General features: G+C 35.6%; 1 protein-coding gene across 1 annotated transcript; it reads left to right on the forward strand.

Moving 5' to 3' along the window:
* Positions 1 to 264: 264 nt before the first annotated feature.
* LOC147273507 (Clathrin adaptor complexes medium subunit family protein) lies at positions 265 to 10,556 on the forward strand. Its single transcript, XM_086257690.1, has 13 exons — positions 265 to 645; positions 2,149 to 2,326; positions 3,596 to 3,686; positions 4,927 to 5,021; positions 5,189 to 5,278; positions 5,358 to 5,406; positions 5,484 to 5,622; positions 6,991 to 7,107; positions 7,722 to 7,812; positions 7,897 to 8,039; positions 8,395 to 8,509; positions 9,994 to 10,038; positions 10,112 to 10,556. Exons 1-13 carry the CDS (start codon positions 563 to 565, stop codon positions 10,190 to 10,192), a joined length of 1,317 nt encoding a protein of 438 aa, XP_086113816.1. The 5' UTR covers positions 265 to 562; the 3' UTR covers positions 10,193 to 10,556.
* The last annotated feature ends 3,107 nt before the right edge of the window (positions 10,557 to 13,663 follow it).

A 13,663-nucleotide genomic window follows, 5' to 3' on the forward strand; every position in this document is an offset into this window, starting at 1 on the left:
ATTTGATAGGGTAAAAAGCAGGCCAAATTTGAGAAAACAAATCTGGACTTTTATTGAACAAGTGAAACAATTAGTGGACCAAAACAGAACTTAAAAAAGATTGTGGACCAAAATTGAACTAAGTATAAAATAACTGGACTAAATCTGTAATTTCCTCAAAAAAGTTATATGCTGAGCTTATTAATAAAGAACAAGTTTTGTTCATTTTAATTTATTCTTACAGGTTGGGTTTTAAGTTTTAACACTACGGGCACCCACGCGTGGAATACAATTATGGAAAACTAGAAAAGAAAGACCAACTTCTCTGACTGCAACTGCGCGACTTCTTCATTCAAAACACAAGTTCGCCTTCTCTGTTTTCAGGCTGCAATCCTTTGCTTTGCGTTGCTCACTCACCAACAAAACTCCTAAGATATCATCAGTTAACACCAAGTACCAGAGACCATTGTAGATGCTCTAGTTTGGCAATTACAGCCGTCCTTTCCCAAATCTCGCAGATCTGATAGCTGACCCAGTCCCGCCACCGTCCATTTCATTTGGGTCTTGATCCGCTGGATCAGAGATGCCGGTGGCTGCTTCCGCCATTTACTTCTTGAACCTCCGAGGTGACGTTCTCATCAACCGCCTCTATCGTGACGATGTTGGGTAATCTCTCTCTCTCTCTCTCTCTCTCTCTCTCTCTCTCTCAGCTTTTGGGTACTGTGAATTTGTTTAATTTAATGTTATTGAGAAATGGGTTATATGTATATATCATTGTAATATTGTTTACATGTATATATTTGTGATTTACTGTATCTGGGTATGGCCTGAAAGTTACTTCTATCTATTGTGAAAAGGTTTTTGGTCAATTGGTATCTCTGTTTGTGCTTTAATATATCTAGGTTTGTGTAAATTGTTGAAATTTATATGGGACATGGTGCTTATGTCGTTCTTGAGAATTGAGATAATTAAAATTTAAATTGAAAGTGGGAAATGATACATAATTTTATTTGTTATTCTTGATACAAATGTTGGTTTAGATGCTGCTGTTCTTAATATTTGTGCAGTTAATCAGTGGCTCTGTGAGTTTTGCTCGTGGTTTAACTGTTGTAAGATTTAGGTGAACGTACAATAACTTATACTTGTCTATTGCTTCTGGTGTAAAACATTGCATATAGATGGGGGGTGAGGCTTGTTAGGCACTCATCACAAAATTAATGGTGTTTTAGCTTTAGGTAGATGTGACTATAACGTATCGTGTATTGATGAAAATCTTTTCATCAACATTGGCTATCTTTGTTTCAGGTTTTTTGTAAGATACTATCGGTTTCTCCCAGGTTTTTTATAAAGATATTATATAGTTCTTTCTTCATGTATGTCAGTATATGAAATAGTCTGCAAAATAAGGGTGAGGTCTTCTGAGTCAGTTTGTAGAATTGATTCAAGATTAAGTACCTTCAGGTGTCCAATGCTTTTCCATAGAAGGATTTTTTCTGTGTCATGTGAAGTGAACCTAGGGCCTACTTTCTACCACAATACACTTATTGTCTTCTGAGCTAACACCCAGGTACATACTTGGGTTTTCTGTGTATAACTAAATTTTATGTACTAATGTTTGAAGATATTTATGGTATCAATGTTAACAAGGAAAAAATGAGTAAATGCAGTAAATGTATAAAATGAAACTTAGTTTTTTCTCTTTTTTAGAAAGGGCTATTAATCAAACAGTTGATAGTGAAAATCAAGAGTGGACCTATCAAAACCTTTTTGGCGGCATGTGACTTGGAGTGGTGGTTCCTGTAGTGAGTGATCCTTTTGTTGACAGAAGTTTACTGTCGTTATGATGGTAATGCATTTTAAGTTGATCTTGTGTAGAAAGGTGTCATTCTGAATTCGCCTTTGAGAAGGCAACAGGGAGGGTTTGGGGTAGGTTCCAAGCTCACTTAAAATTGTGTAGGGCAGTGCAAGAAATAATATTGTCAGGGTGGGAAGGGTACCTTCTTAAGCCTTTGTAGAAAATTTTCACTGTCAAAGGTCTTTGTTTCTGTAAGCATGTCTTTGAGCCATCCATGTTGGTAATCTTTATCTGTCATTGGATACATTTTTATGTCATTAAAAATTCATTTATTGACTTTACCTTGTGTAATAATTCTTTATCATTTCTTTCAGGGGAAACATGGTGGATGCTTTCCGGATGCATATAATGCAAACAAAAGAACTTGGCACATGTCCTGTGCGGCAGATTGGTGGATGCTCTTTTTTTTACATGAGAATCAGCAATGTTTACATTGTGATTGTAGTCAGCAGCAATGCAAATGTAGCTTGTGCATTTAAGTTTGTTGTTGAGGTAGTGTGGATGTTTTCATTTAAAGTTTATGCAGATTTCCTTTTCCTGTGTAAATTAGAATTCAAGATTTTCAGTATTGATTATCGGCATGGCTAGTTTTTGAACTGGAAACTAATGTTTTCTACTGAATAAGTCTCTATATCTTTGATTATTGCTGGTTTTATACAACCACAAATATCTGATTGTCACTTTTTTCTCATCAGTAAGGGATTTTTAATTTAAGTTGATGCTCTGATGTAAGGATCTTCGTGACACTTGGTTACCTGTTAGCTAAACAAGTTCAAGAAGGCTTATATCACATTTTCACTTCTAAGTTATTATTCAGAAAAATTTTGCTGCATCAGAGCAGTTCAAGAGTTCTTTTACAAGCTTCATTTTTTGATGTTTATGTGGAATGCATCCATCAAGTCTTGCTTTTTCTCTTGCTGGTGCTTTAATATTGTGGCTTGCTATTCTTGTCATCAGAGATTATCCATAGATTTTCCTGCTACTAAAGGAATCCTTATCCTGTCACAAAATTTCTTAATAATTCTAATGACATTATAGAGATGAATGGACTTCTTTGATGACAAATAACAAGAACTCATTTCTCTATGGAATGAGGAAATCTATGTGTGACTAACAGTAGCATAAATTTTCAATTGTTTTAATATCTTGATATCATAGTTCTCTTCCAAAGAGTAGCTGGCACAATTTCAACACTCTAATACTGTCAAAGTATTGATTGATACTTATTTTATTTTAATTTTGAATTAGTTTGATAATAAAATATCTTAAACAGTTTTTCTGCTATCACCATCATTATTTGGTTATCTCTTACCAGTCAATTAGAGAAATAACGTTCCTGTCATGTATCAATGCAAATGGGATAAACGAAGTGTTTTGGGGGGAAAAGAGTATGTCAGTTACCTGTATCAGTTTAGATGTGGGGTGGTACAATCTTAGAAAACTATTAATAATTTACATGATATTCTCTTATATTTCAATGGCTTACTTTATATTTATTTCTCTTTTGTTGCACAGTAATGCTAAAAAAAATTCCATTAATGTAGCAAGTATATGATTCTGTCAATGGGTGTACTCAGCCTTGTTAACAATCTGCCCATACATATTTTTCACTCACTATAGGCAAGTTTATACTAGTAATGCCCACCTTTGTAGTTGAGATTGGGGGACATGGAACCGTAATGCATTTTTGACCATATGTGATGTAAACCTGCAAATAATAGACTTAAATTGTGGTAGATGATTCTGGTATTTTTCTTGCAGGCTGTTGCACTGTTCAAATCTTATTTTGGTGGGGCTTTTGATGAAGATGCAATTCGTAACAATTTTGTTCTGATTTATGAGCTGTTGGACGGTATGTAATTGTTCAACAATTTAACTCAACTGTGTTCATTCATATATAGAAGTTGTATAGTATACAAAACTGTTATATATGCTTCACACTTTTGAATTCACCTCACAATTAAGGCAAAAAGTAGAGGAGCAGAAAAGGAATTGGGGAAGCATAGCACGCAACAATGTTCCAAATAAGCAAGGAGTTTTGTTTAAATAGATAAACTTTAGTTGCAATCTAGAAGACTGTGGTGTGATTTCAAACTAGTTCAACCCTACACAACATCCTCTTATAATATGACGAGGTCTGCTATTTGTAATACTGTTGTGCACAAAAATAGATAAACTTTAGTTGCAATCTAGAAGACTGTGGTGTGATTTCAAACTAGTTCAACCGTACACCACATCCTCTTATAATATGATGAGGTCTGCTATTTGTAATACTGTTGTGCACAAAAATAGATAAACTCAATCTAGAAGACTGTGGTGTGATTTCAAACTAGTTACCCTACACAACATCCTCTTAGAATATGATGAGGTCTGCTATTTGCAATACTGTTGTGCACAAGAACATGTGACTGTTTTCAGTTGTATGCTCAATAATTCCAATCCAGCACGGTGGAACTGTGTAATATGGCATGACATAACAATTGTCGTGCAATTTTGCACACAAGACTATGCACAGGGAGTGTTTGTTAGTAGGTGGTGTATGTTTCATTTGATGCCCTCAATTCTAGACTTGGTATCTTTGTATGAGAATATCATGAAGCTCAACCTTAAAAGAAGGTGAAGGGAAGCTCAACCATAATGATTAGCCTGGTGATTAGCCTGGCTGTCTGGACGCCTTTTACCAAGCACCAAAATTACAACACCAACAATCACGGATAGCGAACTCTATGATTATTTGTGATCTTGATATTTGAATTCAGCTTTACGGAAAAAAATGATGTTGAGATTAGTAACATTATGTTAACATTGCTCTGAATTGACTAACATTAACGTTTAGGGTCAGCTCTGAATTCATGCATGCATGCATCCATTATGTTGCTTGTTAACTATGATGTGCAAATGCATGCATGCTTTCTTTATGTCAGTTTTTAATTCTGATATGTGTTTGTATCTGTTTTGCAGCTATATTGTTGCTTGTGATTACGTTTATCTTTAGTCAACCAATGTTCTACAATGAAATGTCAGATATAAATTTATGTTTAGAATTCATCATATAAATGTCTGAATAGTCAGTATCCACCTTGAAATTGCAGAAATTATGGATTTTGGTTATCCACAGAATCTTTCTCCAGAAATTTTAAAGCTTTACATCACGCAGGAAGGAGTGCGCTCGCCATTCTCTTCTAAGGTAAGATGTTTGTAATGTTTAAGGTTGTGATTGCGCTAATGTGTATGCCCCCTCTAGGACTCTTCCTCTCTAATAATATACAGAAGATTTTAGTTGTTCTTCATGTGTATTGATATTAGGTTCTGATCAATATTTGTTTTTTGTTTTCAACTGTGTACCAAAAAAAGCCTACAGATAAACCTGTCCCTAATGCAACTCTACAAGTTACAGGTGCTGTTGGTTGGCGGAGAGAGGGCCTTGTTTATAAAAAGAATGAGGTGAATTAGATATTTCTGACTTCTCTTTTATATTCATTATTAGACATTCTACTAGATTTTTAACATTTTCTCGATACAGGTCTTCTTGGATATTGTGGAAAGTGTAAATCTTCTTATGTCATCCAAAGGTGGGAAAGTGCTTTTAGATGTGTTTTTTATAGACAATGTCTGTTTGGTTTCTCATAAGAAATTTTGGTAACTATAGGTAGCGTTCTGCGCTGTGATGTAACTGGGAAGATTCTTATGAAGTGTTTCCTCTCTGGAATGCCTGATTTGAAGTTAGGCTTAAATGATAAAATTGGCCTTGAGAAAGAGTCACAACTTAAATCCCGTCCTACCAAAAGGTGTGTCTCAATGGCTCACCATGCAGTTATGGTATTTGTTTATATTAAACTTTAATAGCCCTCTTTCGCTTAGTATCTTGTTTTCAATTAGTGGTTCCTTTTGACATTGTTTAAGTTTTAACCAATCACTTTTTCCTTTAAAAACAAATAGAGCTCATTTTATTAGTGCAGCACATGGGATTATGTCATAATAAACCTTTATAATATTTTTATGTTGAAATTGTAGGTCCCATTCTCTTAAGTGAACCACTACTGAACTATATATGAGATCCTGGGACATTTCTTTTCTTGAATAACAAGAGCATTTTAACTTTTGCATATGTTTTTGGTGTTGGGGAATTTCTACACTTAACTCCATACTTCTAGTTGCAAACCAAACAGAGAAAACAATAATAGAATATGAATAATAAACTAAAGCAGAATACACATAAACACTGAATTTAATTTGGAGCGTACAAATAGCAACCCTGAAACTAATCAATCGCCTCACATTAACCACTGATTGATCATACAAAGTCTTTTCCGCCTCCTTGGAGGGTTGGGTGCCCACGACTTTTCTTTGGCGCATCTCTCTAAAGGCACCAAATCTGCTTCCTAATGCTAGTTTTCATTCCTTTGAAATTAGAAATATGCATGGGTAGTATATCACACCCTTGCGAACTTGCGTTTCAATCCTTATGGGTCTGCCTCCTTTCAAGGACCACTGCTATACTTGTTGCTTCTCAAACCCCAGCTTAATAGCAGTTTTGTTTCCGACATTGCCTGTTTCTCACCTTTCATTGCCCATGGGAACAAAGATTACCTGTCTTCCTAATACCAGAAGTCTGTGCAAAAAAAACTTCTCAATCTCAATGTTTGCCGTTGATCTCGTCAAGATAACCAAAGCTCTAATACCATTTGTTAGGGAATTTCCACAATTAAATCCATACCCAAGATTGCACCACAACATTTGGGTGCTGAAAGCTATATGCTGAAGTCATATTTGTTTCTTTGTTCTACATTGATATGGAATCAGTTATCTGTGCTGAAGCATACATGCACATCATGATTTATACGTAGTACTACTTTTTTTTTTATTTTTTTATTTCAGCTTATTCCTTTCTTATTTGTCATCAAATCTCTATTAGATGTAGATCTAAACTCTTATTTTGATTTGTCATTTGTAATATATCTTATTTATTTTTTCTTTTATTTATACTTTCAATCTATTATTAGTGTCCTTTTATTCTGCCTTTATAGTTCTGTTGTTCTGTATATTGAGCATTGCATCTTGGCCTTGGTCATGATATTGCAAATAACTCATAATTAGTAACTTGGGTTTATGACAGTGCAAGGTTGTATTTTAATTTTTACTTTATTATTTTGCAGTGGTAAAACTATCGAGCTTGATGATGTTACTTTCCATCAATGTGTAAATTTGACGAGGTTTAACTCAGAGAAGACTGTTAGTTTTGTGCCACCTGATGGTGAATTTGAATTGATGAAGTAAGCTCATACATCCTTTAATGGCCTAATTTATGCTTTGACTTAAAGTTTTTCTTAGTGTGCTCAGTTCTTCTGCTCACATCATGGTAATGTTGTTTTCTCATTGCCCATATTGTGTTTCATTAAGCACGAATGTGACAATGTGGGATAACTTGGATCTTAATATGAGGCTCACCATGGCAAAGAGTGTCAATTATGCACTTCTTGTATCATCTGGTGTTCTGACTTATATCTTCTACACCATTTTATAAAGAGGGGTGGTTGGTTTGTGACTCATGCTTCCTAACTTGACTCCATCCTTTTTTTTTTTTTCTGTCACACAAGAGTTTTATTCGGTGATAATCACCAATAAGTCCTTAATGGCTGTTATAGAGTTCTGTTCAATTTTTTTAATACCTTCTCTACAGTGCACAATCTCATACATTCGCAATGCGAGACTGCTAGTATTAATCTTCCACATACTGATATCACTGTTATAATTTTTTGTTTTTCTTTTTTCATGTGTTGAATTTTTTGTATTACCAGATAAATTGTCTTGCTTTCTTAGCAGTGCTGTTTTATCCATTAATTTTATTAATAAGGCCTGCTTCTGTGGTTGGTTATATGTGTCGTAGGTACCGTATTACTGAGGGTGTGAATCTTCCATTCCGTGTATTGCCTACAATTAAAGAGCTTGGTAGAACTCGCATTGAAGTTAATGTTAAGGTTTGCTACTTTGAGTATTGAAGGTTGCTCTCTTTCGAAAGTCCATGATTTGGAAAATAGCTTATATGCACTACTGTTCTTCAGGTAAAGAGTGTTTTCGGTGCAAAAATGTTCGCTCTTGGGGTTGTCATCAAAATTCCTGTGCCAAAACAAACAGCAAAAACAAGTTTTCAAGTGACATCTGGTCGAGCAAAATACAATGCTTCTATTGATTGCTTGGTTTGGAAGTGAGTGTTTTAGTATGTTTACTTAATATTTTTCGAATTCTAATCTTGTGGTCTCTATTTAATTTATTGAATCTTTGCAACATTATTTTTCTTAGAAAAAGATATGCTATATTATTTTTATTTTAATTAGCCCATGGACACTGACTTAGGTGTAAAAGGGTGGGATTGGGTTTGGGGTTGGGGGTTGGGGACTTGGGGTTAGGGGAGGTTCTACCATTCTGGGTTCAGAGTATGCAAATCTGTCTGGAATATATGAAACATATAGGAGCCCGTTTGTCTGCCTGAAATTTGTTATCACACGTGTTTTATAGTTATTCTTTCACTCTGTTAAATTAATTTTTTTGCCATTTTGTAGGATAAGAAAATTTCCAGGACAAACTGAGCCAACTTTGAGTGCAGAAGTTGAACTGATTTCCACGATGACAGAAAAGAAGTCTTGGACAAGACCTCCAATTCAGATGGAGTTTCAGGTGCCTAACTAATTATTAATACTGATTCCAGTAGGTTTATGACAATTGGGTGGTACTGTTTTCATTTATTTGTTAATCTTAGCTGGTCACCTTCACCTGCTTAGGTAGTGTTTTATTATTGAAGAAATTAAAAAGAAAAATTGAATAAAATGTGCCAGTTGTATGTAAATTGATCTTTGCATGTGTACCTAATTGTTCTTTTTTTTTTTTAATTTTTTTTTTTATATCTTAGTTCAATTTAATGTTTCAATTTTCAAACCTTAGTGGACCTACAAATTAGAGTGTTAGAAGGCTTGATGAAGAGTGAAGAAATTAGAGCACCCAACCTAAAGATAATTGATCAGTTTCTATAGCCCGAACCCCAAAAAATCAGTTGACAGGTTTATATAAATCAACTAATACTTTTGATATATTTGTGCAGTCCTGTTCACTAATTCTATATCCATCTGAAACACAGAGAAATTATATAAGCCGTTTTCTTCACCTTCCAAAGTTTGTTATCCCTAAGTTAGTTGGATATTTCTTCACATTCGAGAAAATGAGATGTTCGCTTGTGTTTTGTTCATGATTTTTACATAGACGGTGTCTATAGTATGTTGCCTATTCTAAGTGGCGGACCTAGGATTTTACCTTCATGGGGACAAACTTAAATGATGATGAGAATAAAATGATGAGAGACAGAGAGGAGTAGAGTTAACTAACTTGTGAATTTGACAGTCTGAAATACACAAGAATTGTTGCAGTAGATATATAAAAGTAGAACCTAGAAGCCAAGAATACTGTGAAGTGATTTCTTTTTTTAGAGCAATGGCTGTTTGAAATATGGAAGAATCAGAGCCCTAGGGGAGAGAGTTCTGCTTTGGGTCTTGGGGTGGAATTGTTAAAGAGACAAATAAAAACTTATAGAGAGATAGACTTATGATCTGAATCTTGTGTGTTCAAAAGGTGATTATACCTCTGGGCAATAGAAAGTCAGGAGGTGACACTGGGAAACTTTTCCGAGTTAAGGAAGAAATTATTATTAAAAGATTTTAGATAATCAGGGAGAAAAGGGGCTTCAAAACACCCAGTCCAGCTCAGAGGTTGAAGGAGCTGGGCCCGGATTGACATTGGGCTTAGGGTTAAACAGGGGTGCTTTTAAAGATGGTCCAAACTTTTTGGATTCAAAATTTTATGGAAGATTTGGAGCAGATAAGGCTGGGGTGAAAGACGTTTTGTGGTGATAATCCCATCAAAGTTTGAAGCACAAATAGACGCAAAAGATGCAAAAGCTAAAGAAGGCCGGTGAAATCTGGTAATGTAGATTGGATTTTAGCAAGCATAATGTCTAGACTGATTAACATAATAGATGAACCATTTTCTGATCCATAGTTTAAAGTGTTTAATATCATTTTCATGTATGTCTAGATTTTATGGCATTCAATATTGTTTTCTCCTCCCCACCCACTCTTTAAAGTAGGTGATTCATTTCCTTGTTTATACAGGTTCCGATGTTTACAGCGTCTGGTTTACGTGTCCGTTTTCTCAAGGTAATGTCCGGCCCTGTCAGCACTGGTATGCCTTCTCTATAAAATGTCGCATTAATTCATCGATTTTGTGCAGGTATGGGAGAAGAGTGGATACAACACTGTTGAGTGGGTTCGCTATATCACCAAAGCTGGTTCATACGAGATTAGGTGCTAGAGATGCTGGATATTGATGTTGTGAAGAAAGTATTTCAGGGTGGGTGCTGGAAGATTTTATATATTTGAGTTGGGCGGGAAGAAAGTATTCAAGAGTGTGCGAGACGAGGATAAACATTAGGGATTTTTATTGCTTATTTCATTGTGTCACATATGATTGTTTGTGGCTAATCTGTCTGATATGCTGTTGTAAATGCTAGCTTACACTAGAACTGGTAAATTGAGCCTTTCATTTTTTTTTTCTTTTCTATGACAAATCATTTGTTGCATTTTGCCTCGGCTTTGTTTTCTTGAAATCATGAGATTTTATGTGAGAATTCTTTTGTAATTTTTTGGTAAATGTAAGTGAGAATTCATGTGTGATAGTTTGGATAAGTCAATTATATTTGAGTGATGTTGGCAATAATTTATAATTAAATCTCTCTAATAATCCTCTGCACCCCTTTTTTCGGGTAGAGGATAAAAACACTACTACCTAAAACCCTTAGAACTACCAAATCCCCATTTCCCTAAATTTACAAATGATTTTAAGACCATAGGAAAATATTTAGTTCACAGCCTTGGTTGGGATTCGTTCGCGATGTACATGTTTCCAGTCCTCCTTTTGTGGTCCTTGAAGATGACTTGTGTTGCATGTCGGTTGAATTTGTTAGTGAAACTATAAGCTTTCGTGGTCCTTGAGGATGAATTCACCAAACGGTCCAAACAATTAAATTAAATAGGATTATAGGAATTCACTAAACCTTGCTATAGAGCACAATCGCTGCAAAGATTATGATCAATCTAATATGCATTTTGGGAAAGTGCTAAAGTCTTTAATATAAGCTCAAATGCACATTGGTCACAACATTTGTGGAAGAGTGCTGCTATTTGCACACAATTTCTCATTTTCTCATTTTTTTCTCACTTCACACCCTCACACTCTTCCAACAATTGAATTTTTTCACACACACCTCTCCCAAATACCAAATTACCCTTAACACACCCCTCCCAACCAAAACCAGCAACACACACCCCATCTCTAATACCTCCCTCAGCCACCCCTATCGCCGACAAGGGCTGCTCAACCCTTCCCTTCCTTTCTCTCTCTCCTTCTCTCCTTTCCTTTCTCTCTTTCCCTTTCTCTTCTTTCCTGTCTTTTCTCTCTTTCCCTCTCTCTCTTCTCTCTCTCTTTCCATACACACCCCACCCCCTCCCTCGCTCCTCCCCCCACCCAACCTGCGCACATGCATGCAGAGCCGCCAAGACCATGCCGACCATCCAACCTACCTAGCTCGTCGGAGAAGAAAACTAAAAAAAATGCAGGTGGTTTGGCGGACCAGTGCCAAAACCGGTGGTTTTTTTTTGGTAGGTACCCGCCGAACAATCCTATTATATTCGGTGGCTACCTACCGAACGAAACTACTGGTTTCGGCACTGGGCCGCCGAACCACTTGCAAATTTTTTTTTTGGATGTTCGGGGTGGTTGGGTTCCTGTCGCCGGGGTGTGTGGTCGTAGACAGAGAAAGGGAGAGAGGAGAAAGGGAAGGAGTTAGAGAGAGAGAGAGAGAAAGAGAGAGAGAGAGAGAGAGAGAGGGGGGGGGAGTGTGTACGGGGTGGCTGGGTTGAAAAGCTAGAGAGAGAAAGGGAGGGAAGAGAGAAAGAAAGAGAGAGAAGGGCTCGGTGTGGGGGGAAGAAGAAGAAAAATAAAAAGAAGATAAAGGGTGGGGGTGGGAGGAAGAAGAAGAAGAAAAAGAAGAGAGGAGGGGGTGTGTGTACGGGGATGGGGTGTGTTGGGTAAGGGAAGGAGAAAGAGAGAGAAAGAGGGGAGGGGCTAGGTGGTCTTTTCTCTTGAGAGGTTTTTTTTTTTTTTTTTTTTTAAGAGGGGTGTGCAAAAAAAAGGTATCCAAATAGCAACACTATTGCAGAAATACTTTCGAAAAAACTATGGTACGTATGAAAGTTAAAACTCCACTTTAATAATACATTGACCACTACATATAATAATACATTGACAAAGAAGATTTACAACCGCACATTTTGTATATTCTACTCACGTATCCTCTGAATTTAAAATCTTCAAAATTTGAGCTTCACCCATCAAATCTGTGATTAACATTGCCTTCGTGTTCAAAACCATGAGTTTCAAAACTTGAGTCCACACAACACATGGCGATGTTTCCAATCCACAAATTGATATCAGTCACAAATTGACATGAATCAGTTAAAAGTGGAAGCAGACAACCTAAGATTGTGCAAATGTAGTTTAGGCTAGTCTAATAAATTAGGTCACTAAATCAATTACCATCACAAGTGAAATGAAGCAATTTGAAATTATCAGTTGAGGTACACAACCTCGATCACAACACGGATTGCGATATAAATGAGACTTGGGCCCAATACAGATTTTGATGTGTTTACGTCAACGAAATAATATCAACACTAAAATAATGGACTTTAAACTTTTATTTATATCTAAAGCCTACATATTACCGTCCCTTCAATTTGATACATGGGCTTCATGGGATTGACCATTTTTTCTCTATTTACCTATTCTTTCGTTAATTTTTCAGTTGTGGTATATTTGTGCCTTCGTCTTTTGGAGTTTTCCATTACTAATTATCGTGCTTAAAAATTGAACTTTTTGAGGATTGATTACAAAATATGCAATCAGTTGGTCATTCTAAGAATTGGAAAATTATATTGATGTGTAATTACAATCTCTTATTCTTTGTCCGTTATTATTGGGATGGATGGTGGTGGTGTGTGGTAGAGATTAGATGAAAAAAATTTGGCATTAGAATTTGTTCGACGAGAAGGAATGATAGAGCAATGATAGATATGTCATGACATGAGGAAGGGGAGGAAATGGTCGAAATAGGTTTAATTTTCAATTTAATTGATATAATTCTAATAAAATGATGGTAAAATTATAATTAGCAAATAAAGCATTTATAGATATTCTACACATATTATCCAAATAAGTAATCTTAATCGTTATACAATTAATCAATAAGGTAAAACACGTTCAGTTCCAAAATCGTGTTGGTTGAAAATAGGTAGAAGATAAAAAGTCTTTAAAATTAGTGATGAAAGAGAATGAAATAATGAGTTGGATTAGGCAGATAAGTTGGATTCCCCCAATGTAACTATAACTAGAAAATGAGCACAACAAATTTGCACTCAAAACTAAAGATGCATAACACATTCAGTTTAGTTTGGTGCGTAGATTGATATTTGACTGATGTGTAGATGTGTGGATCTTAGCCCTTTGGTTGGATGCGTAGGTCCTATACACTTCTTTTTTATAGTAATGCTACACTTATTATATTTTTATACCACAATTTCATATTATCTTATATGACATTCATACATTAGATACTAAAAATTAAAAAATAAAACTTAAAAAAAAAAAAATATCTTTCCAGTAAAGTAATAACACATCAGGTGAGATACAAATGTGAGGAAAAAAATATGGGACAACTAGCATTAT

The sequence above is a fragment of the Dryas octopetala genome, chromosome 9 (assembly GCF_963921425.1).
Source record: "Dryas octopetala chromosome 9, drDryOcto1.1, whole genome shotgun sequence".
In the NCBI taxonomy this organism is placed as follows: domain Eukaryota; kingdom Viridiplantae; phylum Streptophyta; class Magnoliopsida; order Rosales; family Rosaceae; genus Dryas; species Dryas octopetala.

What these genes read in the sequence shown, in the direction of transcription:
- LOC147273507 (XM_086257690.1), top strand. Translation starts at nt 563, where the DNA reads ATGCCGGTGGCTGCTTCCGCCATTTACTTCTTGAACCTCCGAGGTGAC. An exon ending in GCATTGAAGTTAATGTTAAG is followed by an intron (nt 7,813 to 7,896) that starts GTTTGCTACTTT and finishes ACTGTTCTTCAG; the next exon opens with GTAAAGAGTGTTTTCGGTGC. An exon ending in ATTGATTGCTTGGTTTGGAA is followed by an intron (nt 8,040 to 8,394) that starts GTGAGTGTTTTA and finishes GCCATTTTGTAG; the next exon opens with GATAAGAAAATTTCCAGGAC.